This window comes from Ceratotherium simum, chromosome 34, assembly GCF_057802395.1.
Source record: "Ceratotherium simum simum isolate JZ-2026a chromosome 34, ASM5780239v1, whole genome shotgun sequence".
Lineage (NCBI taxonomy): Eukaryota > Metazoa > Chordata > Mammalia > Perissodactyla > Rhinocerotidae > Ceratotherium > Ceratotherium simum.
The window spans coordinates 8371208-8394772 of NC_141933.1; the positions used below are offsets into that span (position 1 = coordinate 8371208).

The window sequence follows — 23565 nt, forward strand, 5'->3', positions numbered from 1 at the left end:
ACGTTGTGGTACACATACTAGGTGCCAGGTTCACCTTTGATTGGCTGAATGAGGGAAGGGGGGTTCCCTTTTTCCCACACTCATGCGCACCCGCCATTATGCAGACACCTCCACGGGGAAGGCCTTCACCCAGCACCTCCCTCTGAAACTCATGGTTGGGGGGAGGAGAACCAAGCTTCCCTTTAGTGCTCCTGCCAATGTGCAGCCGCGTCCCTGCCCCCAGATCTACTCCTACCCTAGTTCAGGATTCCAGGCAGGACTGGGAACCAGGCTTCAAATTCTGGGATTCCCATGAGGCAGGGCTGGGAAACCCCAAGACTTTAGGTCTGCCCCGCCCCCATCTCTGCCTTTCCCTCCCCCACTGCTTCCGTCGTTATGCCAGCAAAGACTCTCCCTCCTCAGTTCTAGGGGCAGCCAGGGCGCCCTCGGGCGGTGGGAGGCGGAGGTCTGGCTAAGGCCTGGAAAAAGCCCCCAGCAACCACGGGCAGAGTCCCCTTTCCCTAGGCTCCCGGCAGCCTGGGCCCATCCCTGGGCGTAGCCAGCAGAGGGCGCTACGTCGCGGGTCCCGCACCGGTCCTGCTCCCTCGGTGCCCCAAGCCGGGGCCCACAGCCTCCCCTTCGGCTCGTCGGCGCTGCCACCTGGGCCCGCCGGCCGAGTGATGCGGGACCCGAGGGCTCGACCCAATGGGCGAGAGGGTAGGGCGCCTGGGTTCCCGGAAAAGGCATTGGGGCTGGGATGGGGGTCTGCCTGGTTGGGGGCCCGGGAGCCAGGGCTAAGGACCGCGAGAGGCGGGGAAGAGCTCCGATGCCCTGGGGCCGGGACGCCTGGGTCCCTTGCGGGGGAGGGAGGTGGGCCCGTGGAGCAGCGGGACTGGCGGCTTCTGCGCCTTCGCATTGGCTGCACCGCTCGTCCGTTAGCGCAGCGTGGTCCAATGCGCGCGTTTGGGGGGCGGGCGCTGGTGCTGATGCTGCCGTCAGTCGGTGTTGCAGGGATGCGGCGGCGGGAGCAGCCGCCCTGACTCGCGGAGCATCCTCCTCCGAGCGGCACCGCGGCGGGGCGGGCGGACAGGCAGGCGGGCGGGGACGCGGCGGGAGCGAAAGAGTCGCGAGGCAGCCGACACCACTGGCCCCGGCTCTGCCACCCGCCGGAGACCGGGCGGCCCCGGGGCTCTGATCCCCACCCTCCAGCTCCTGGGTCCCCAGAACCAGGTACGGAGGGGGGGCTGCGGCGGAGACGGGCGGGGGGCAGGAGCTGATCGGGGGAGGGGAGTGATCGGAGGGGCGAGGGAGGCAGGAAGGATGGATTGGGGGGCGGGGGCGCTGCCGCGCTGAGAGGGCTGGCTGGGCGACAGCAAGGAGGCTAAGAGGCTGGGGGAGTTGGGGGTCGGAGGCTCCCTCTGGAAGGGGCACTGGCCCTGAGCTGGGGCGAACGGAGGGGGTGGGATGGAGGGTCGTTAGGGGAAGGGATGGGGTGAGAAGGAGGGGCATCAGGAAGGCTGTGAGGGAAGCTCTGAAGAGGGTGCCCTAGTCTCTGCTAGCCCCAAGGGCTGGAAGCAGTGCTCGGCCACAGGGGCTGGGGAGCTGTTGTGCTCTGAAGGGTCTGCAGGGGAGAAACCAGAGAGAAACTGGGCTTCATGGGAGAAGGAGAGGAGGCCGGAGAGGGGAAAGAGAGAAGTGGAGAGGCAAGGAGCAGGGGCCAGGCCCAGGGCTTCATACTGGGGGGCATCACTGAGGACCAGGCTTTACTGGGGGATGGGAGCCAAGGGGAGACGAGGTTATCCGGAGAGAGCAGAGGGGAAGGTGCCAAGGTGCTCGAGGCAGAGATGGGTCTGTGCTGGTGGAGAGCCAGGAAAGATGGGGGGCCTGAGGGAGAGGAGCGGAAGCTTGCGGGGGAAGGTTGGGGGCGATGAGAGAGGGAGACTGGGAAATCAGTAGGAGGGGGCTATGCTGGGGTGGGAATGTGCTGGGGGCGGTGACAGGGTTATGGTCAAAGAGTGCTGCAGGGAAAGGAAGCTGCAGGGCCCTGGGCTTGCTCCCCCACCCCCAAAGAGGAGGGGAAATGTCTCATGTCCCAGCCTCCTCCCCCAGCTGAAGGAGCCATCTGCCTTGGGTTCTTTGGGCTGGGGTCTGGGCCCTTGAATCTTTGATGGGCCCTTGGAGGAAAAATTGGCTTTTGGGGTCTGTTGTCTTCTTTACTCTCAAGCCCCTCTTGAGTCCTGGGTGAAGGCATTTGGTACCTCATGGAACCAGCAAGGGCTGGGAGGGGGCTGTTTCTTGGTGCCTGGAGGTGAAGGGGGAAGCTGTCCAGACCTGGAGTGCTGAAATCAATGTCAGGGGCTGGGTCTGGGGTCTCCAGTCCTCTTGACTGCCTTGGGGGCTTCTGTACACCTCTGGTTTTGTATGTGTTGGGGGGTGGGGTGGGCGAGGACCTCCCTTTCATTCCTGCCCCTCCCTCTTGTCCACCTTCCCAATGTCTGAGTATTCCTTTTGGAGGAGGGTGGACTTTAGGGCTTTGTATTCTCTATTTTCTACCAGAGAAGTAGAAAGAGAGAAGGGAGGCAGAGGAAGAAAGAGAGGAGGGAAGTCGGCTTGTCTGTTAACCGTGAGGTCCTCTGTTTTGTGGGTGCTTCAGCCACTCAGGTGCCTTGGGAGATGCCTCCAGGGATGCTGGCATCTGAGGCTGGGCTGGATCTTTCCAGGAAGAGTGGAAGAGGGTCTTTCATTCCTGTTAGAGGAGGTGTTCTCAGGCCCATCCTGTCCTCAGAGCCACAGGGATGGGCGGTACTGACCGACAGGCAGAGTCCGGCAGTCCCAGGGTGGCTGGGGAGTTTGCTCCAGGAGCCTGGGGCCTCTCCTGGCTTCCTGGCCTGGGCTGAATCCTCACTGTCAGCTCCTGAGAGGAGGGGGCTGGGTTCTGGAGGGGCCACTGGGGACCTCTCTTCCCTCCAGACTCTCAGTCTCCACTCAGGTCCAGCTGCTCCCTCCTGCCCTCCCTTGCCAGTGACACAGACAACCTGACACTGATACATACGCTCTGTGACACCCACCCAGACACACACCTACACAGGCACACACACCTGCGTGCACAATACACCTCTTGGCAGCACACCGCCTACACTCCCCGCCCAGAAAGACAGCCACCTCGCTGCCTGCCTCAGAGACCTCCCCCAGGTGCCCTGCTCTTGTGTATGCGACACACACATGGCCCCCATGTGCCCCCAGAGCCCCAACACTGCACTGTCAGCCCTCACCCTCAGACACACACAGCCCCCCGTCCAACCATGCACCTCCACAGGTTTGCGCATCATCTCAGGCACATCTGTACTCTCCCATGCACACCTCCACTCCCTGGAACACACCCTTCCCTCCTGGACACACCCTCTCACCCCCAACACACATCATCAAGTACCATGTTGTCATCCAGGTCCTAAGCACGCTGCCCCAGGCAAACCCACTGGCACACACATGCATGCGAACACCCACTTTGTGCCTTGGCTCCCCTCCTAAGCTTCTCTCCCACTTTCATTGTCTCTCTGCTTCACTCTTATATTTTTGTACCCTCAGAAAGCCCCCCAAACCCCGGGCCCTCCTATCCCACCTGACCATGACCACAGTCCCTTCCAGTCGAGCCCAGCGCTCAGCCACATCTAGCCTTCCTCAGGAACTTCCCATCTCCAGGTGCCCCCATCCCAGCACTAGTCCTCACGCGCGGGGCCCCGCCTCTGCCTGGCGCTGGAGCCACGGGGCCCCTTCATTCCCAGCCCCGAGCCCAGTCCCAGGGGGATGCCCCGACCCACCGTGCATCTCACATGCCACCTACCCTGCTGCTCCAGCTGCCAGGGTGGCTCCCTGCCTGGCCCCGTACACACCGGCAGGCCTGCAGGCTTCCAGAGACTCATTCTACAAATAATCCAGTGTGTGCATGGCACCTCGTCACTTACAAAGCTGTCTCCACCACTGCCACCACTGTTTAACACAGTGGGGTGGGCTGAGAGTGAGGCTGCGTGGGCTCAGCTCTGCCCCTCAGTGAGCCTCAGTTTCCTCATCTGTAAAACGAGGGTCCTCATACATACTCATGGGGTTCTTGCGAGGACTTGTGCGATGATTATGATGACAGTAATAGTAGTAATGACTGTTTTACTGTGTACCTACGGGGCACCTGGCTCTGTGCTAAGTGTTCTGTGAACTTTACTTCATCCAATGTGTTTGCGAGGCACATGGAAAGGCCCCGGTAAATGGCAGCTATTTTCACTGTCATTATCATAACCTTCCACACATACACACGCACACGCACACACCTGTCGTGGATACCTTTTGGAACATTCCCAGGCACCCCTCGTGCTTACTCACAAGGCTGCCCCTGGAAACCATCTGTCCCTCTGCATTGCTGGGGTGTACCCACCCAGGCTGATGTCCCCCAGCTGTGCACAGCACAGGGGTGGGCATGGGGATGAGCTCACCCCTCCCACTGCCTGCCCCCAAGCTCCTAGGCACCTCCGGCCCCCACTCCGCCGAGTCATTCAATTGCACCTCGGTCCCCAGCCCACCCATCTCCTCAGCCCCACACACCTGGCAACAGCCTTGTCATGCACACCTTGGGCTTCCACCTCTTGTGCCCAGCCCTCTTCATGCTTCTCTCCACGTCCGCAGAGACCTGCTCGGGGTCCCCGCGCACACACCTCTCTCTCCCAGTCTGTGCTTCCATGGGACTCCCTCTAGCCTTCAGACCCGTTCATCCCTTCTCCCACCTTCCCAGGCAGGAGGAGGTGTCCAGCAGAGCAGAGGAGGGCCCAGGGGGAGAAATGTGAGTCCCAGCTCTGCCACTTACGAGCTCTGTGACCTTGGGGTTGGGGTGGGGCTTCTCCTTTCTGAGTGTCAGTTTCCCCATCTGCAAAAGGGGGCAGTGATAAGATCTGCCTTGCTTCCTTCCCTCAGCAGGCCCTGGTGAGAACCAAAGGGAACATGAGACAGAGTTTTGCAAACTGTAAAATGCTGAGATGGAGTTTTAAAAGTAATCATGAACACAACCCATATTTTAGTTCATCCCAGGCACTGTTAAAAGTGCTTTACGTATATTAACTCTTAATTTTGACAACACTATTATTATCTATCTTCTACACATAAAGAAACGGAGGCCCAAGAAGCTAAGTAACTTGCCCAAGGTCACACAGCTAGAAAGGGGTAAAGCTGGCATTTAAACCCAGGCTCGAGAGTCAGTGCCTCTAACCCCTGCATGGTCTTGTTTTTGCCCACTGCTGAGGTGTGGCTGGATGTGGACATGCCTGAGGTCTTCCCTTGTCTCTCTTAGGTCCTCAGGGCTGGAAGGAGGGAGCGGGGAGGGGAGGTGGGAACTGTGCGCAGCCCACTGATCCTGCCTGAGAGTTTAGGGAGGAGAGGGGACCCTCCAAAAACCACATTCTGTGACTGAGAGGGACCTCAGGGCTCAAGTAGTTTGCTGTCCCCCTCCCCTATGATTCAGGAGCCCTCTCCTGAGCATCTCTGAGCTGGAGTCATCCTGCCTCAGCTCAGACACCTCCACAGACGGGGAACTCACCACCCCCGGAGGCAGCCTACTCCACTGTTGGGTGCTTTGGATTGCCAGCAAGTTTCTCTTCAGCGCGAGCCAAAATCTCCCTCCTCATGACACGCACTTCTCCCACCTGTCCACGGGCTGCCTTCTGGGGCCACCAGAATGTGTGTAAACCCGGCTCTTCCTCCCTGGCGCCCGGGGGAGGCCCCTGCTGTCACACTCCCAGCTGGCAGGAGAGGGAGCTGGCGTGAGGAGAGGAGAGCCAGAGGGAGGCTGGTGTTCCCACGGCTGGAAGTGTGTGTGTGTGTGCGTGTGTGTGTGCGTGTGTGTGCGTGAGTGTGGAGCAGACGTGGCCAGAGAGGGGGCTGAGTGGGTGCTGGGAGAAGGCCCCTGGCCAGGGGCTATGCCAGCAGGGTACAGACTATTTCACCCTGCAATTTGCATCTATTTGCTCTGTTTTACTGGTGGTATAGGGGCTGAGGCCTTTGGTCAGGAGGGAAGGCCCACGTCTGGAATAGCGGGTATAGTGGGAAGCATCTAGAATGGAAGGCCAGTGACCTTGGTTTTACTCTTGCTCTGCTGTGTGGCCCTGGGTCAGTCACTGCCCCTCTCTGGGACTCAGTGTCCACCTCAGAAAAACTGAACGGGGTGAACTCCATGAGCTCTGAGCTCTGTGTCTTTCAGTCCTGGGAGCAGACTTAGACTCTGGGTGGTCTGCGGAGTGGCCTCTGTGAAGGCCAGATCAGAGAAGGGTGGGCTGTGAACCTGACACTGCCCTGTAGCCTGTGGACAGTGCAGGGTAGAAGAAAGGCCATAGACGTTGGAGCCCGCAGACCCCTTGCCTGCACTTGCACTTGGGCAAAGGAATTCATGGTTCTAAGCTCTTCGTTTGTAAGCCTGGGGCGACAAAACTATCTGCTGGAACTGGAGGATCAAAGAAGACAGTGCACATGGTGGCCCAGCCTGGCCTGACGCACAGTGGGGAGTCCAAGTTGCGGCCCAGATGACACAGTGGCACTGGCCTGGCCGTGGGAAGATGAGGAGGAGGCTGTCAGTCCAGGAGGACCCAGAAAGAGTCTGTAGGGGAGGGTTCAGGGAGAGAGTAGGCTGGGGTCCTGAGAGCAGCCGAGTCACCCCAACCCCACCCCCTCCAGCTCCCATCACCACTGGCTCGAGGCCGCAGAGTCCACCTGTGGGTAGTGGGTGCTAGGGGGCTGACTGAGTGCAGAATCCCAGATTGTGGGAGAGGTCAGTTCCCAGGGGAGCTGTGGCCCCAGGCCCCAGTGGCTGGCAGTGTGCGCTGCACTGGCATCCGTCAGCAGGCAGGATGTCCCGAGGCTGCTCCGGCCAGTGTCCCTGCACGGGTAGGGGGCGCTGGAGGAGAAGAGTGGGTCTTGGGGGGCAGTGCCTGGACACTGTGGGTGGAGGGGGCTTCCACTGAGCTGCATGAGCCAAGGGGAGGGACCACGGCCTTGCACAACTCCAGGGGACACCGTTTACTTGATGTAGTTGTGCAAGGCAATGGCTGTGGCCCACGGGGAGGAGATCTGAGACCAGAGAGCTGCGTACCAGGAGCTGAGAAAGGACAAGCATCCCAGGTTAGCAGGAACCCCCTGCATCCTGGGAGGAAGGATGGGTTGGAGAGTGGGTCAGCAGAAGCCTGGGGTAGGGGAGGCTAAAGAGAAGGGAAAGGAGTGCTGAAGAGCAGCAGGTTTCCTGGGAATGTAGGGTGGGTGGGGCGGAAAGGACCCAGGTGTCCGCTTAGCTCACGCTCCTCTTGGGGCTGTCTCTGCCTCACAAGCCTGAAGCTGCCCCATGGATCTCTGTGTCCCCGGAGAGAGGACCCAGGGAGGGCTGGGGCTTCCTCCTGGCCAGCCCTGCAGCCCCTGTGCCCTCAGCGCTGAGCCAGGCTGGCCTGTGCTGCAGAGCTGCGGGCTGTAGGGAGAATGAGTAATGAGCCTCGAGGGGCCTCAGGCCCAGCCCCTGCCCTCGCCCCTCCCCAGAGGCACTGCATAAACCCAGCCTCTGCCCCCACAGCCGGCTCACAGGCATGTGCCTCTGCACAGCACCCCCTCCCTTCCCACACTCTGCCTCCACGTCTTGGCACACACAGACCAGTGGAGTTGCCCCCTCCCGAACTCTCACCCACTTTGCCACCGCCACCCCATCCCCCAACCAGGTAACATTCCTTCTGGCTCTCAGGACCCAGGCGTCTGCCTTCCAGCCTCTGGAGGCCTCCCCACCATCCTTCAGTCTATCTGTCCTTCACCAACTTCCTGACCAAGGGAGACCCTGCCCCTAGGCTTTTTCAGCAAGAACCCCTCTGCCATCTCCCTGGAGAGTATGACAGAGGGACCGGGCTGGGGGGCGGGGCAGGGGAACTAATCCTCTCCCTCTCCCCCAGCTGAGGGGCGAGTGGACAGCAGCAAGAAATCCTATTCCCTCTGCCAGCGGAAATCAATAGCTAATTAATTCCCTCCCCAAAATAGTGTCCGGAGGTGGGGGCAGGGGCTGGGAGAGAGGCAGAGAGAGGCTAGGCCAGACTCCAGCAGGGGAGGGAGGGAGGACGTCATTTTTCTGGCCACCAGGGCTGTGCCTCTGCTGGGGGTCTCTGGCTGCCCCTACTGGAAGAGAAAGGGTGTTTGGCCTTTCCCTCCCCCAGGCCTGAGGGTTCCCCTCCCCTGCCCTGGGCTGGGGTGGGGGTGCGTGTGTGTGGGGGCAAGGGCGTCAATCAGGCTGGGAGCAGGTGCTGCATTTAATTTGATTGGCTAATTAGCCCGCGCATGTTAATTATCTCCATTACCCAATGAGGAGAGGCAGTGGCAAAGCTATATATAACCTGGCAGTGTTTGGAGGCAGAGGGGGCTGCCTGCCCGGATGGCCTCCCTCCCTGCCTGGGAAGGGGCAGCCCTTGGAGAGGCTCTGAGGCAGAACACTTGAGTCCCCATTGGAGCCTATAGGATTGGGGGGCAGCAGGCAGGAGCCAGATGGAAGGACCTGAGAGCTGGGCTTTGGGGGTCTCCTGGAGATGGCTCCCCAAACACTATCGCCAGCCTCCTGAGGCCTCCTCTGCCTCATCTTCCTTCTGCACCCAAGTCACTCCAACCATCCCTGCCCTCCTGTGACTGCTCACCCTCTCGCTCTGGTTTTTTAGGGGGCTCCTAGCTTTCTTTTTCCCTTCATACCCCAGCTTCCTCCCACGTAGGAAGGAACCACGCCCCTCCAACTTTCTCCCTCTCCAAGTCACCCCTCTTCTCTTCTTTTGGTCTCCACCTCTCTGAGCGACACCTGTGGCTGTGCTGCCCTTTGACTCTTTCATGGAGACGCTGGAGTTGGACAGATGTGGATCTAAGCTCCAGTTCCCCGATGACTGGCTGTGTGACCTTGGGCAAGTCCCTAAGTCCCTAGACTATGTGGGCTTCCCCAATGGTTAATGGGAATAATGGGACTTCTCAGAGTGATTAAGTAAAACAACATTTGTAGAAATGCCCAGCATCCGGGGCCTTGACAAATGCTGTTTGAATTTGGTATTTAATTTTCTCTATCTTCTCTTTCCTTTTCTTCCCATCAGATCCCCTTTCTCCTCCATTCCTCTTCCGTCTCTGTCACTTTTCCTGTAGTTCCTCTCCTTCCTTTCCTTTCCCTTCAATCTTTCTGTCTCTTCCTAAACTCAGCCCCTCCCTGCTTCCCTCCCAGGCTTCTCCCCATCTCCTTCCCTTCCTCCCTCCCCAAAATAAAATCAATGCAATATTCAGGAGGGTTGTTGGATATAAATAATTACGACTCGGAGTTTAACGAGATGCAAATTCCCCTCCCTGGCGTGGGGTATAAATTGCTCTCTGACAGCCCGTTACAAGGGTAATCATTTCAGAAAGGCAATTTTATGCAAATGAGCCTGCCTGCCTCCTGGTGGCTCCCCCAGCCCTGGATGGGGAGGGGGGTGGAACTGAGGGGTGAAGAGAACCCAAGTACTGGGACCAGGTCTGAGGCTGAGGACTGGGAGCTGGAGATTGAGTGTGACAGACATTTAGGTTCAGGAAGGATCTGGGCTGGTGAGCAGTGGGCTTGGGGCCCAGGAAGGGGTGAGTGTGGTTTGGGGGGAACTGGAGACATGGAATCAGACGCCTGTGTCCTTGCATGGATGGATAGGGCTTGAGGCCTGGACGCCTGGGTCCTGGCTGACTTCTCTCCCTTGCCCCCTTCCCAGCCGGGTTACCCAGTGATACCATTGACGAATTGGCATTTAATTAATCCCAGTGAACTACTTAGCAACTTCATTATCCAGCATCAGGAGCTGATGAGAGAGAGCCGTGGCTGGTGGTGGGAGCCACACAGAGGTTGAGTGGCTCAGAGATGAAGGGATTGGGGTCACCAGCTGGAGAACCTGTAGGTCTCACCCAAGGGGCTGGCACTGGTCCTGAAGGGAGGCAAGGGTGAGGACATCTGGGTTGGGTTCCCACTGGACTCTAAGGTGTTACTTCCTCTCCTGTCCACATCTCAAACCAATAATGCCCCTAGTGAGTGCCATCTCTCCCCAAATGTTGGGCCCCCAGTACTCCCGTCCATGGTGGTATCTCTTGCTCTGGGTTCTATCCACGTCAGGGCAGGCTCCTCAGGTCCTAAGGGGAAACAATTGGGCGCCTGCTGGTGTAATGGGGGAGCCAGACACCGACGGCTTCCCCTCCTCTGAGCTCCTCCTTAACCCTTTCCTCTCTGTTTCCCCGCAGGCATCCCTCCCTTATCTTCCGTCGGAGCCCGCAGCGGGGGAGGGGCGCCTCCGCCGCCGCCGCCCAGGAAAGCCGGCACCTGGGCCTCTGCGAGCCTCGCCCCGTGGCCGGGCCCATGGCACTGTGAGCCGGCGAGGGAGCCCCGCTCGGCGCGGGGGGCGCCCGGCCCCCTCCCCGCCCCATGCGCCCGCGGCTCTAAAGCCTGAGCGGGGCCGGGGGCCGGGCGGGGCCGGGGCCGCCGGAGGCATGGCGCCTGGGAGCCCGTGGCGGCCGCCGTCGCCGCGGCTGTTGCTGCTGCTGCTGACGCTGGCGGCGGGCGTGGCCGGCCTGGAGTTCGGCGGCGGCCCGGGGCAGTGGGCTCGCTACGCGCGCTGGGCGGGCGCGGCAAGCAGCGGAGAGCTCAGCTTCAGCCTTCGCACCAACGCCACGCGCGCGCTGCTGCTCTACCTGGACGACGGCGGCGACTGCGACTTCCTGGAGCTGCTGCTGGTGGACGGGCGCCTGCGGCTGCGCTTCACGCTCTCGTGCGCCGAGCCGGCCACGCTGCAGCTGGACACGCCGGTGGCCGACGACCGCTGGCACATGGTGCTTCTGACCCGCGACGCGCGCCGCACCGCGCTGGCGGTGGACGGCGAGGCCCGCGCCGCCGAGGTGCGCTCGAAGCGGCGCGAGATGCAGGTGGCCAGCGACCTGTTCGTGGGCGGCATCCCCCCCGACGTGCGCCTCTCGGCGCTCACGCTCAGCACCGTCAAGTACGAGCCGCCCTTCCGCGGCCTCCTGGCCAACTTGAAGCTGGGCGAGCGGCCTCCCGCGCTGCTGGGCAGCCAGGGCCTGCGCGGCGCCGCCGCCGACCCTCTGTGCGCGCCCGCACGCAACCCCTGCGCCAACGGCGGCCTCTGCACGGTGCTGGCCCCCGGCGAGGTGGGCTGCGACTGCAGCCACACGGGCTTCGGCGGCAAGTTCTGCAGCGAAGGTGAGCCCGGGGGAGCCGCCGCGGGGCGCCTGGGCGCGGGCGTGCGGGGCTGGGTGCCCCGGGGACTGCGAGGGCGAGTGCGAGTTTGTCCCGGCACGGGGGGTTTCGAGACGTGTCCCTGTGAGGGCATGTGAGCACTCCTGTGCCGAGGAGAGGGCGCGTGCGGTTAGCCAGGGAGCCGGGGAGCTGCCGGGGAGGCGGATGGTGTGGGCGTGGCCAGCGTGGGTCCTGTGTGGGAGTGGCCAGTGTGGGGCCTGTGTGGGCGTGGCCAGTATGGGCCCTGTGGCAGGCGGTGAGTAGGACTATGTAGTCAGGTCTTGTAAGGGGCTGCGAGAGGATGGGGGTCTGGCGCTTGAGGGCGTGTGGGTCGAGTGGGTGAGGTGAGGCGCCCTTGAAGGCTTGTGGAAGTGATCGGTGTGGGCGGGGCCTATTAGAGACAGTGGGTGGGGACCTGTGGGCGGGGCCCGGGAGGGCTCGTGCCGGGCTGTGGGCGGGGCTTATGAGGACAGGGGGCGTGGTTGTCCGGGTGGGCGGGGCCGTGCTGCGGTTCGCATTCTGTGAGCGTCGGGCGGTGAAGGGCGGGAAGCGCGGCCTGAGGACCGACGGGATGGCCGGTTGAGGGCCGAGGCGTGAGGAGAAGGGCAGACGGCGCGGGCGAGGGCGGGCGTGGGCGAGTAGGGATTGCGAGGCTGTGAGTGCACGCCCAGGAGGGCGGGAACCGACTCTTTCCTTCTCACCACAGAATGGGCAGAGAGTGAAGGAGACACGTGGGAGAGGGGGGCTGAGGCTTCCCAGGCCCATGACTAGGAGTTGACGGTTTCGGTGAGGGGCAGAGAAATGGTTGGGCGTCTCTCCCGGTCGGAGACGGGGAGTGGCGGCTTCTGTTTCAAACGTCGGAGCCCTTGCGAGCGTGGGGTCTGGCCAGGAGACCAGTGGGCTGGGCAGGGGTTGGTAGGACCCCGGATTCGGGGATTGAGTAAGAAATAGGGGCTTGACGGGGAGGTTGAAGGGAGGGAGAGGCTTGGCCAGCTCCCCAGGTGTGAGGGGCAGAGATGGGTGAAGTGGGGGGCAAGGTTGCAGGTGGTGCCAGGCTGGGGCAGGCTGTGGTTTTAGTGGGGCCGGGGGGAAGGAGAGACTTTAGGCGCCTGTGTGCTTTGGTCTGGTTGGGGGCTGAGGGAGGGGGTCCCCATCAGTTTGGGGGCGGGGCACGTGCATCTCCTTCACCCTTGGTCTGTGGCAGATGTTTTCCCCGCGAGTGTCTGCACAGACATGCATCCCTTTCCTCCACTACCCTGAGAGGCTGTGGGCCATTCAGCTGTCGTGTGTGTGTCTGCCCTCCAAGAGGTCGAGTCATTTGGGGAGTGTGTGCACGTGCAGGTGTGTGCCCACAAACTAGTGTGGCCCTGGCCCTGCTTTGGGGATGGGGGTCCTCGAGGCTGGGAGCATGTGGACAGCCATGGGAGGAGCCGAGTCTGCGGGTGTGGCTCTGGGTTTGGGAAGTCTGTACTTTGCAGAGTATTTTGGTTGTGTATCTGTAGTTGTGCTAGAGGAATACATCAGGAAGGGTCTGGGATTGCTTTTGTGGGGTTATTCATCCGAGGTCGGGGGATATATCTCCAGGAACTGCGTATATTAAGTTAATCTGATGCCTTCTCGCCTTTTCTCCAAGGAGTTCAGGTGCTTCCTAAACTGTGAAGTTGTGTGTCTGTGTGTGTCTGCCTGCCTGCAGAGGCCCATGAATCTGACAATGTGCATATTATGTGTGAATGGGTCTGTTTGAATAGTAGCACTTACAGATAGAAGTCCAGTGCCTAGTAGAGTGAGTGGTACACAAGTGTAAGGGTGTGTGCTCATGTGTAGGTAACCACGTGCGTGTGTTTTGATGTGAGACCTTAGTAAGACACCTGGACTCTATGGGGAATCTTTCCACGACCTTCAACTTGATGCTCTGGTCCCTGTGACTCCTCCCCTCCAAGCCTTCCTAAGAAAATAGGATGAACCACCCTTCTAACTTGATGGAAGGGAAATTTGAGCTGCAGAGAAGTGCCAGTAACTAGTCAGAATTGGGCCTGGGTGTATGAAAAATGCAGCCAGAGACTCTCTGGTCAACCTGAACCCTTGTATCCATTCCCTGAAAAGATTCATCAGCCAGAGGCTCGCAGCAAGCCAAAGTGTGTGCTTCCAAATGCAAGTTGTGTGATTGTGTGTCTGAGATGTATTTAGGTACCTGTGTGTGAGAAGGATGGTTGTGTGCATCATATGAGTGGGCTGGATGTGTACCAGATGATTGTTTGTGTCAGCTGTGTTGAAGCTGTGAGAGTCGGCTGCATATCTGACCCATTGTGTGTGTGTGTGTGTGTGTGTATGTGCCATATCTGTTGAGAGAGTGGTGCTTTGTCTGTGATAAAAGGGCAGGAATATTCATCTCTCTATTTCCTGCACCTAGTATAGTACCAGACACTCAGTGGGTGTTTGATAAAGATTTGTGGAATGAATGAAGAGATATTAATAGGTATTTGAGAGAATAAAGGGTTGGGTAAGGCTGTATGAGTACATGGAAATATGTATGTGTATATTTTCAGATATATGTTGTGGGTGGGCGTGGGGGTTGTAAACTCCAATTATGTCTGGAGATGACAGGCACAGTGACAGCCCTGCTGATTCCCCTCCCCCCCGTGACCTCATTCCCTCTGCTTACATTTGTTCCTTCTTTCCTGGGCAGCTTTTGTAATATCCTGTGCTCATTACACTTCTAGTACATTCTCATCCTGCCAAGGAGGAAAGGAATGGGCTCCCACTCCTGGGCCTTGGGGTTGGAGGAGGAAGACTTTAAGGGGAGCAGGCCTGGCTCCTGATCTCTGAGACGGATCTGGGGACCAGAGGCCCCAGGCTGCCCTGGAAGTTAGTTACTTCATTATCTGCTTTGAGTGGTTCTCAACTTTTTCTGAGATTGAGGACGTTTTAAAAAGTCAGTAATTCACAGGACCCCTTCCAAATAGTATTTATTTTTATATCTGCTTATTGTGAGAATAGATGACTCAAAGCTACCATGAATTCAGGAAAGCTTTTAGATGACTTTGATGCTATATTTGCCATTGTGGTTAATCAAATTAAATATACATTAGAAAAAATAGTCTTAGCTTCATATGCAGGATGTACCAGTCTGCCTTTAGGTGTCTGCTGTGCGTGTGGATTTGTGGCTCCTTTGGAATCCCCCTGCCTTCCTGGGTCTGGGCTTACCCATTGACTGAGAACCTCCATGTTATGAAATTTGCTTTTTTTCCCTGAGGGGGATCTGATCACAGGGTTGAAGACAGGGCTACATATGAGTAACTGTGTGTGCAGACCTGTTGCCGATTATCTGCCAAAGCCAAGTTAAGGGAGACTGGGATTTTGCAGGGGTTTGCATATGAACTCCTCCTCCCATCACTCATGTGTGTGGAGACAGGTGATCGAGGAAGAAGCGTGTGCAGGTGTGTGTTGGAGACCTCACGTGGAGCGGGGGTGCAGTTGTATGGGAGGGAGTGTCAGGTGTGTACCTCGCTTGGGAGAGAAATATGGAACTAGTGGGAATGCGTGTGCTGGCAGAGGGGTAGATGCACGCGTCTCGTGTGTGTGTGTGTGTGTGTGTGTGTGTGTATGTGTGTGTGTGTGTTTGCTGAGGAAGATTTGCCCTGAGCTAACATCTGCTGCCAATCTTCCTCTTTTTTTCCCTTTTTTATGTGAGCCGCTGCTCACAGACGAGCGGTGTAGGTCCGTGCCTGGGAACCAAACCTGGGCCGCCTAAGTGGAGTGCGCTAAACTTAACCACCAGGCCGCCGGAGCTGGCCCTCATGAGTGTGTTTTCTAAGTTTGTTGGCGATTTAGTTCAACAGGTAGTTATCAAGGCCTCCTTTGGGATAGGTCTTGTGATATGGGCTGAAGGGGAGTCAGAGATGAATAAGATGCTGCTCTGGGAGTTGCCTTATTGCTTAACTGGGGAAGCAGCTATAAAGCAGTCCAGTGTGTGGTTAAGAGCACAGATTCTGCCGCCAGACTGCCTGGGCAGTCACCTCGGACTCTGCCCTGGTTTCCTTATCTGTAAAATGGGGATAATAATAGTACCTACCTTATAGAGTTGTTGTGAGAATTAGTTAATTCATGTGAAGTGCTTAGAACAGTGCCCGCCACATAGAAAATGCTCCATCAATAACAGCAAAAGAACAAAACAAAATAGTGTGGCATATGCCCGAAGAGATGCTGCGAGGCAGTGTAGCTTAGTGGTTAAACCACAGACTTTTGTGGCTCAGATCTGGGTTTAAATCTGACTTCTCTACTCACTTCGCCTGTGCCAGCAGATGAGTCCCTAACCTTCAGACTAATTTCTCCTTACCTGTAAAGTGGGGGTAAGTGTGCTTATCTCACACGTTTGTGGTGGGAATTAAACGAGTGTCTGGTTCATAAGTGGTGAGTAAATGATAGTTACTATAAGTGGGGTGCTCTTGGGGTTTTGAGGAAGGGAAGAGTTTATAAGTTGGGGGATCAGTAATAACAGGTGTGCTGTTTAAGATTGGCCATGAGCATTGATTAGTAAGCTTGGTTTGGGGGATTCACTCCAAGCAAAGGAACCGGTAAGAACAAAGGCCTGGAAGGCGGGCAGTGTCTGTCATATCGGTAGAGGGGCACCAGAGAGTACGGGGAATAAATAGTGGAATCTAAAACAGGAGAGGCAGGTTGAGCCAGGTCTTGGATTTTTGAGTGAAATCATGCAACCAGCATTTATTGGATGCTGACTGTGTACAGAGGATTGGCAAACGGAGCCACAAAAGAATTTTGAGCAGGTGTATGAATAATAAGAGCTGTATTTCTGAAGCTGGGAGTGAGGTGTAGAATGGATTATAGGGGGCAGAGTTAGGCGGTGGAGAGATCAGTTGAGAGAGAGTTCAGGAAAGAGATATTGAAGGCCTGAACCTCGGGGGTCTTGGGGAGTGGCGAGGAAGGGTGGTGGCAGCTGTGGTGGCGGTAGGCTGAGACTGAAGCTGGAGGACTATGCCTCTTGCATGTGGAGGGGGCGGGGATGGCTCAGAGAAGAGGAGGTTTCAGGTTTGCATGGTTGGGAGGATGGTGGAGGGGTGCAAGGAAAGGGGGAAGTCGGGAGGGGGAGCAGGTTTGGGCCACAGATCCCGCACGTGTTGGGTTGTGCTGCCCCTTGGCGGTTCCTGGACAGAGGTGTCCAGGCAGTTGGAAATGAAACACGAGAGCTTTGAGTTGAAGGCAGGGCTGCAGCTGGAGACCTGGACGCCACGTGCGTGGAGAGAGAGTATTTGTAGCTCTGGGATCAGATGAGGTGGCCAAAGAGAAGGTGGACAGACTTCAGAGGCACATACACTTGGGAGGAGGAGGGAGAGGAGCGGCTGTACACACGGGCAGTTAGAAAAAGGAGAATCGGCTCACACAGTCACGGGAGGAGAGAGCGGGGCCTCACAGCCAGTGAGCATTTGCCAGGTGCCCTGACTGTTTTATCTCATTTAATCCTCATGACCACCGCATGAGATGTAGGAGCTGGGATCTGAAATCTGAGCTGACCTCAGGGCCTGTTGTTCCCTCCCTTCTCCATGCTGCCTCCAAAAAGGAGAGGTGGTCAGCCAGCTGTGTTCGTGGGTTACCTGTGTTTGGTTTATTGGGGTCCTTAGGCACAGGGTTTCATCAGAAACCACTAACCACCCCAAATTCCTCGGGCCACAGCTTCTCCCTTAAGCCAGTGTGTGATGAGGGCGTTTGTGTCTTTGTCGGCCAGCCCGTCCGGCACTGAGAGAGCAGTGGAAATCGATCAGTAAAATCCCAGCCTTCCGGAGCCCTCGGGGAGGAACTCATTATGCCATTAAAACACAGAACTCACCAACATTTAAACCATTTCAGATGGAAATCTCTCTAAAATATGTTACACACCTCTCTGCCTCCCGAAGCATAATATTTGGAATGTGTTTTAACCTTTTCCGGATGACTCGGGATGTCGTGATTCCCCTCAGGTATTGCACTGGGTCTGTCACGCAGTGGTTCCCTCGTTGAGGTTTGTCCCTGCCGGAAATAGATGCCTGACTGCTGTACTTTTGCGTCCTTATATTAACTTTTCCTCATTTTTCCACCTCCGCCCTTAGGAGGAGCTGCCAGGTAGCGACTCATATCCATCTCTCTCTCTCTCTGTTTGTGAACTTGAAAATCAGCGTTCCCAAGCATGCTAGAACTGTATGTCGCTAACAGTAAGTGGATGCTGGGTAGGGTCTGAGAGGCTCTCCTATGAGAAAATAGCATTTTTTTTTTTTTTTTTGCTGAGGAAGATTGGCCCTGAGCTAACATCTGTGCCAAGTTTCTGCGGTTGGAAACGGCTCCAGGCAGAATGGACTGTTCAAGAGAGTGGTGTGGAGAGCGACAGCTGTAACAACCCGGAGACGAGATAGATGCTCCCAAGGAAAGCCTCCTATGGCAGAATGGCTGAGAGCATGGGCTGCCTGGGTTTGAATCCTGGCTTTGCTGCTCTCCAGCTGTGTGAACGGGGACAATTTCCTTAATGGCATTGTTCTTCAATGCCCTGCTCTGTAAAATGGAGGTTATCATGTTGTTGTAAGGACTAAAAGAATTAATATATGGGAATCCTTGAATGTGCCAGGCACTATTCTAAGTGATCAATGAATGCTGCCAGGATGATTAACCCGAGTGGTCAGGGAAGGCTTCAAGGAGGAGGTGGGGCTTAGCTAGATCTTGAAGGATGACTGAATGAGATTTGTGGAGGTGGAAAGAAAAGGGCAGGGCTTTCCCTCCAGGAAAACAGTCTAAATATGGAGTCTGGGGGATGTGAGTCTGGTGTATCAGGGGCTGGTGAGGAGACCAAGATGGTTGTGCTTTGTGGGAGATAAAATCAGAGCTATAGATTAAAGTCGGCTTCTAGAAGTTTGACTTCCAGGCCAAGAATGTAGCCCATTGGAAATTTTAATAGGTTTGAGTTCAGATTTTGATTCTGTCCCTCACCAGCAGTGTGACCTTGGGCAAGCTTCTTCCACTTTCTGAGCTTTGGTTTCCCCACCTCTACAAGGGAGTAATAGCGGTATCCATCGACGAGTAGGTGTGGTGAGAGAAAGCCAGGCACATTTGAAGTGCCTCTTACATGAGAAGTGTTTTTTATTATTCATTCAACAAACACAGGCATGCCTTTTTCTGAGCCAGAAACTGTGCAAGCAGCTGGATATAGAGAGATGAATGAGACATTGTCCTTGCTCTTGGATATCTCACAGTCCAGTCAGCAGACGTGGAAACACGAAACAATAGAGATCTGAGCAGTGAAATAGTAACACAGTGCACCTATCAAGAGCTGGCACAAAAGAGGGGCGGCTAGCTCCACCTGGGAGGTCAGTTCAGAACACAGTCGGTGGTATGTATATTGACCTCGTCTTAAAGCGAGTGGACTTTCTCAGCAGCTAGGGTGAGAGGAGTGGGGATGGGGAAGGGCGTTTCAGGCCAAGGGAACAGTATGTGCAGAAAAGCGGCATATTAGGGAAATGGGAATAAACTGGGTATGGCTGGAGCCTGGACTGTCACAGGAAAGCAGGTTGGAGGGAGGCGTGGGCATGGCCAAACTTGGAACGGACTTTCCTGAGAAGGTAGGACTTTGTCCTGTAGGCACTGGGAAGCCTTGAAGAGTTTTAAGCAGGGTCGTGACTTGGTTGGACCGTTTGGGCGGTGGTGGACTGTGAATTGCAGGGTGAAAAGACTGGCAGGAGGGGGAGGTCATTTCAGAGGCTTGTTAATGTTCCAAGGAGAGGCTCTGATGAGGGTCTGGCCTTGGGGCCATGCTGGTGGTGATGGAGGGGCTTCTGATCAGGGAGAGCAGGCAGGAGGAGAGGGCTTGCGGGGGAAGCGTTGTGAGGTCCATGTTGGACGTGTGGAGGATGAGAAGCCCAGGAGACACGCGGGCAGAGCTTCTCTGAGGGCAGGTGGATATACAGGTCGAGAGCACAGAAGAGAGGTTTGTACTAGAGCCACTGAAAAGTTCTGAGTGTGTATGCGTGTGTGTGCGCGCGCGCGTGCGTGTTGATCACAGCAGTGTTGAGTCAGGTGTATCTGGTATCTGTGCCAAGAGAGCCAGGCTGCGGATGGGCAGGGAGACCAAACCAGAGGAAGCTATTGCAGAAACCAGGGCTGAGGGGTGAGGGTTTTGGTTCTGATGACCTAGGAGCACAGTGGCCGAAATCAAAGGTGATTTTGTGCTGCTCGGTAAGTTTTTGTCCGAAGGAGGTAGATAATACCACCGAGCTCCTGAAGGTTGCCCTGTGGCTGATGCATGACGATGCATGTTGAGGGTCTGTACGGTGCCTGGCATGTGGCTAATTAATGGGATCAATGGAGCCTGGCAGAGTGTGGGGCACATGGTGGGTGCTCAAGAAGTGTTGGTTGAAAAGAGTGCCTTTGCCAAACGCAGGGGAACAAGCCCTTTGTTGCGGGGGTGATGTCCATCCAGCCTGGCTTTAGTGGTGGAGTTTGGATGTCAGAGGGGACACGCACGGATGCAGGACGGGCACCCGGGGAAGAGATGGGGGCTGCAAATACAGACGGGGGCGTCCCTGAGCCACGAGGGTGGGCTATCGCCAAGGAGGGCGGGGAGAAGAGAGGGGAGCGTGGAGGGCGCGGGACTGAGCCTGGGGGGCCATGATGGCAGGTGAGGGGCGCAGGGGAATCAGCAGAAAGCAAAGAGCAGCAGAGAAAGAGAGGTCAGTGAGGCTCTAGGCGCCATCTGGCAGAAGCCCGGAGAGGGAAGACTTGTGACCCACAGTTGTGGCAAGTGGGAGTACTTTTTGAAATACCCACCAGCTTGGATTATCTGGAAATCACCGTGCCTCCTTGTTCGTGAGGAGATGTGAGGAGATGATTGTGCTGGCCCACCAGGGCCTTAACACTCTGGGGCTAAAGAGATCCCGACGTAGGGCTCCTCTGAGAGCCCAAGGGTTTTCCCCAGGACCCCTTCCTAGCCGGCACCACCCCCTGGACCCCCCACGAATGTAATGTGATTCAGTTTCTTTAAGAAAATCATTGTATACACAGCTTTTGGGGGATGCAGCTGTCAGGTAAAAGAAGCTCTGTGCTATATAGAAGTGTGTTTGCAACACATGGAGCTGTGTAAAGGTTTGTGTGTGTAGGTTTAGAGAATGGAAGACAGATAGATCGATAGAAAAAAAGGGAACTGTGTTCATCGTGGGGTGTGTGTCTTTAGCCCCCAGAGGGAGTGTGGGGCAGCGGTGGTGGTGCATGCACCTAACGTTACGTATTAGATCACTGTGTGGGCACTGATTCTGCATTCCGCCTGTGCGTGTGTATTATGGGAGTGGTATAAGGTAGTATGAATGACCGTGTGTGTTTCTGGAGTAGAGCTAACCCCCTAGGAGCAAATGAGCAGTAACACAAAAGGAGGCTGGAGGTAGGAGGAGACGGTGTGCGCATGCGGGCGTGAGTGTGTATGGAATGGCTGTTTGTGGTATATGTGTGTGTCCCAGGGCCCACAGGCGTGTATGTGTGCGTCTTTCCCCACTGGGTCTGTGTGTTTGCAGGTTGCGCTGTTTCTCTCCCCACCTGTTGCTTCCTCTACAGGCCCCCAGTAGGTGGGCATGTCAGAAATGTCTGGAGAGGGGGTGACTTGGCCCTCATATAGATCAGACCAGAGCACAGCCTGCTTGAGGAGTTGTAGCTTAGTCAAAGGAACCACCTTCATCCCCCCTTCCCCCTTGCCCCATTTGGTGAGCCCCCAGGCCAGGCCCGGGCAGGCCTCAGTAAGTGAGGGCTGACTGCCCAAAGGCTGTGGTGACCTAGGGATGGCCCAGTCTGGCCCACTGAATTTTGACCCCCTCCCATCACTGAAGTGGCCCATCTGGCCTGGGGGCCCTTTGCCTCACCCAGCTACTAAGGAGGCATTTATTCTAGAATCACAGAACCAGAGCCGAAAGGGGCCTCAGAAACCATCTAGTCCACTCCTCTCATTTTTGCAGGAGAGGGACTGGGGGCTCAGAGAGGTTAAGCATCTGTGATGGGATCACCCAGCATTTTGAGGCAGAACTGTGTTTTCTGACTGCAGACGGATGACTTTTCTCCCCTGGGTGGGTGGGGCTGGGGGTGGTTGTGTCTGTGTGTGCAAAAGCTTCAGGTGTGAGCTGTGTGAGAGATTACACGTGTCTCTGGATCGGTAAGTGCCTATGTGTGTCAGTGTGTCACCGAGCGCGAGTGTGTCTCGGGTGAACCCTGTGTGAGCGTGTCCCCATCTGTCTTGGAGACGCAATGGAATGCAGGGGAGAAGCGTGCCTGGGGGAGTCACGATGATGCCTGACTGCCACTCTTGGCTCTGCCTCCGATTCTCCATGTGACCTTGAGTGGTCACTTCCCTGCCCTGGGCCTCAGTTTCCTGAAATGTAACATGAGCCCCGGGTCCTCCCGGACTGTGTGACCCAGTGTGTGAGGCATTGACTCAGGAACCAGCTCGGTCTCTGTCTCGTCCCCGGCAGAGCTTTCCAGGTTGGTGACTTGTGTCAGGGCCTGGGTGGGCTTGGGGACCTTGAACCCATCACCCCCCTGGAGCCCTGTCCTTGGTATCCTCGCTAACAGCCCTCCTTTTCTCTCTCTCTCTGCCTTGCCCCTTCCTGAACCTTGCTGCCTGTAGAGGAACACACCATGGAAGGTGAGTGATGCCTTTCGGTCACTGGGGTGGCGGATTTGTCGTCGTGGGGTCCTGTGTGAGGGGGTGTCGCTGGCCATCTCAGGGCTCCCTCCCCTGCCCATGTTTGGGGGTCCTGGGGGAAGGATGCCTGGGTGGACTCTTGGCTGCCTCGGCCCCACCTCTGGCCCATTTGTTCCATCTTTACTGGTTTGCTGGGGAGAACTGCCAGGCGGAGGGCAGGCCCTTCCACTTGCCCATCTTCAGTGCCAGTCTGCCCACTGGCCTTTCTTCTTCCTTAGGGAGGAGAAGGGGAGCCGGGTGGAGAGATGGGGCTGGAGGATTCTGAAGTGCCCAGAAGTGAGTGAGGAGCTTAGCAAGGCCGTGCTGCCAGGGGCTGGGGGCCGTGCTTGGGTAGAATCCGCTCTGGGGTCTGGAGAGCACAGACAGGGGGTGGGGGGCCGGGTCCAGGGTCAGGCGGTGTGGGTGGGGGCAGCTTCTCTGCTCTGACAGATACTTGCAGGCCCCTAGCCCCTGTCCCAAGGCTGGTAGGTAGGGGTGATCTGCTTCTTCCTTCCCGAGGCCGAGGGCAGGGCGGGGACCTGCCTCTCTTTGGGGTCTCTCTGTCCATTCTTTCCTTGTCTTCTATTTCGTTTGCCTTTTCTCTCTCTCCGGTTTTAGTCTTTGCCTCTCTTTTTCTCCAGGGCTGGGTCCCTGGACCTCTTTGTCTCTGTCCTTCCCCAGGCTCTCACTGGGCTCCTGTGCTTCTCTGAACCCTCCCCTCTCACTTTGGATTTCCCTATTTCTTTTCCTCCTCCGGGGGACTAGGTCAGGGAGAGGGAAGACTGGGTGGGATGGTACAGGCCTGGAGGCTGGGCTGCAGGCGAGCTCACACAGCCACCGCAGAGAAGGCAGGCAGCGGGGTGGGCAGGTGATGGGATCCCAGTCACCAAACCTGCCGCAGGTTCTCTTCCTCGAGAAGTGGGAGTCGGGGGACACAGGCAGCCCCACGCTGGGAGCTCCCGGGACCGGGCCCTGCCCTGGATGCAGAAGTCCTGGGGAAGAAAGAAGAGGAGGGGCTCTGGGCCTCAGTGTGGGGCTGGAATCCATTTTTCCTGTGGTGTCCACAGCTTGGCTTGTCTTTCTCTCTGATGTCTCTTCTACTTGGGTGTCCTCAGGCCCCCTGGTCCCAGTGGGCAGGCACCCGTGTGTGTGTGTGTGTGTGTGTGTGTGTGTATCTGTGTGCACATGCTCATGTGGCTCTGCTGCTCTGTTGTCTGTGCGCCTTTGTGCACGCCTGTACATAGATGCTTGTGTACGTGTGTCTGAGTGTGCGTGGAGGGGTGTGCCATCGTCGTGTCCTCTGTGGCGCTGCCCACATCTCTGTGTGCTCCGTCAGAGAGTCTGCATCTGTGTCTGCATCTGTCCTGTCCGTGTCTGCATCTCTGTGTGTCAGTGTTTACCTCGGTGTGTGTGTGAGAGAGTCTCCGTGTCTGGTGGACGCAGCCTTCTGAGGGCTGCAGATAAGATTTAGTGCTGATGTGACTTTTACTTGCTCTTGATGTCATGTCTCCTCCGGAACAAAGGGAGAGATGGAGGGAGGGAGAGAGAGAGATAAAAAGGTGGAGGGAGGACTTGGGGGGAGGGAGGAGGGGGCAGATAGACA

The 23565-nt window shown here is 57.1% G+C and overlaps 1 protein-coding gene across 11 annotated transcripts in view; it reads left to right on the plus strand.

Annotated features, from left to right (window-relative positions):
- Nucleotides 1–598: 598 nt before the first annotated feature.
- Nucleotides 599–23565, plus strand: part of NRXN2 (neurexin 2) — a 108128-nt gene continuing 85161 nt past the window's right edge. For 10 of the 11 annotated variants that reach the window (XM_087422709.1, XM_087422715.1, XM_087422710.1 and 7 more), the window contains exons 1-3: nucleotides 599–696; nucleotides 10258–11230; nucleotides 21906–21923. In XM_087422709.1, the coding sequence (XP_087278835.1) occupies nucleotides 685–696; nucleotides 10258–11230; nucleotides 21906–21923 (1003 nt within the window). In that variant the 5' untranslated portion in view covers nucleotides 599–684. Of the gene's footprint in view, nucleotides 697–1110; nucleotides 1210–10257; nucleotides 11231–21905; nucleotides 21924–23565 lie in introns of those variants that run through there. The other variant, XM_087422719.1, reaches the window with a different exon arrangement.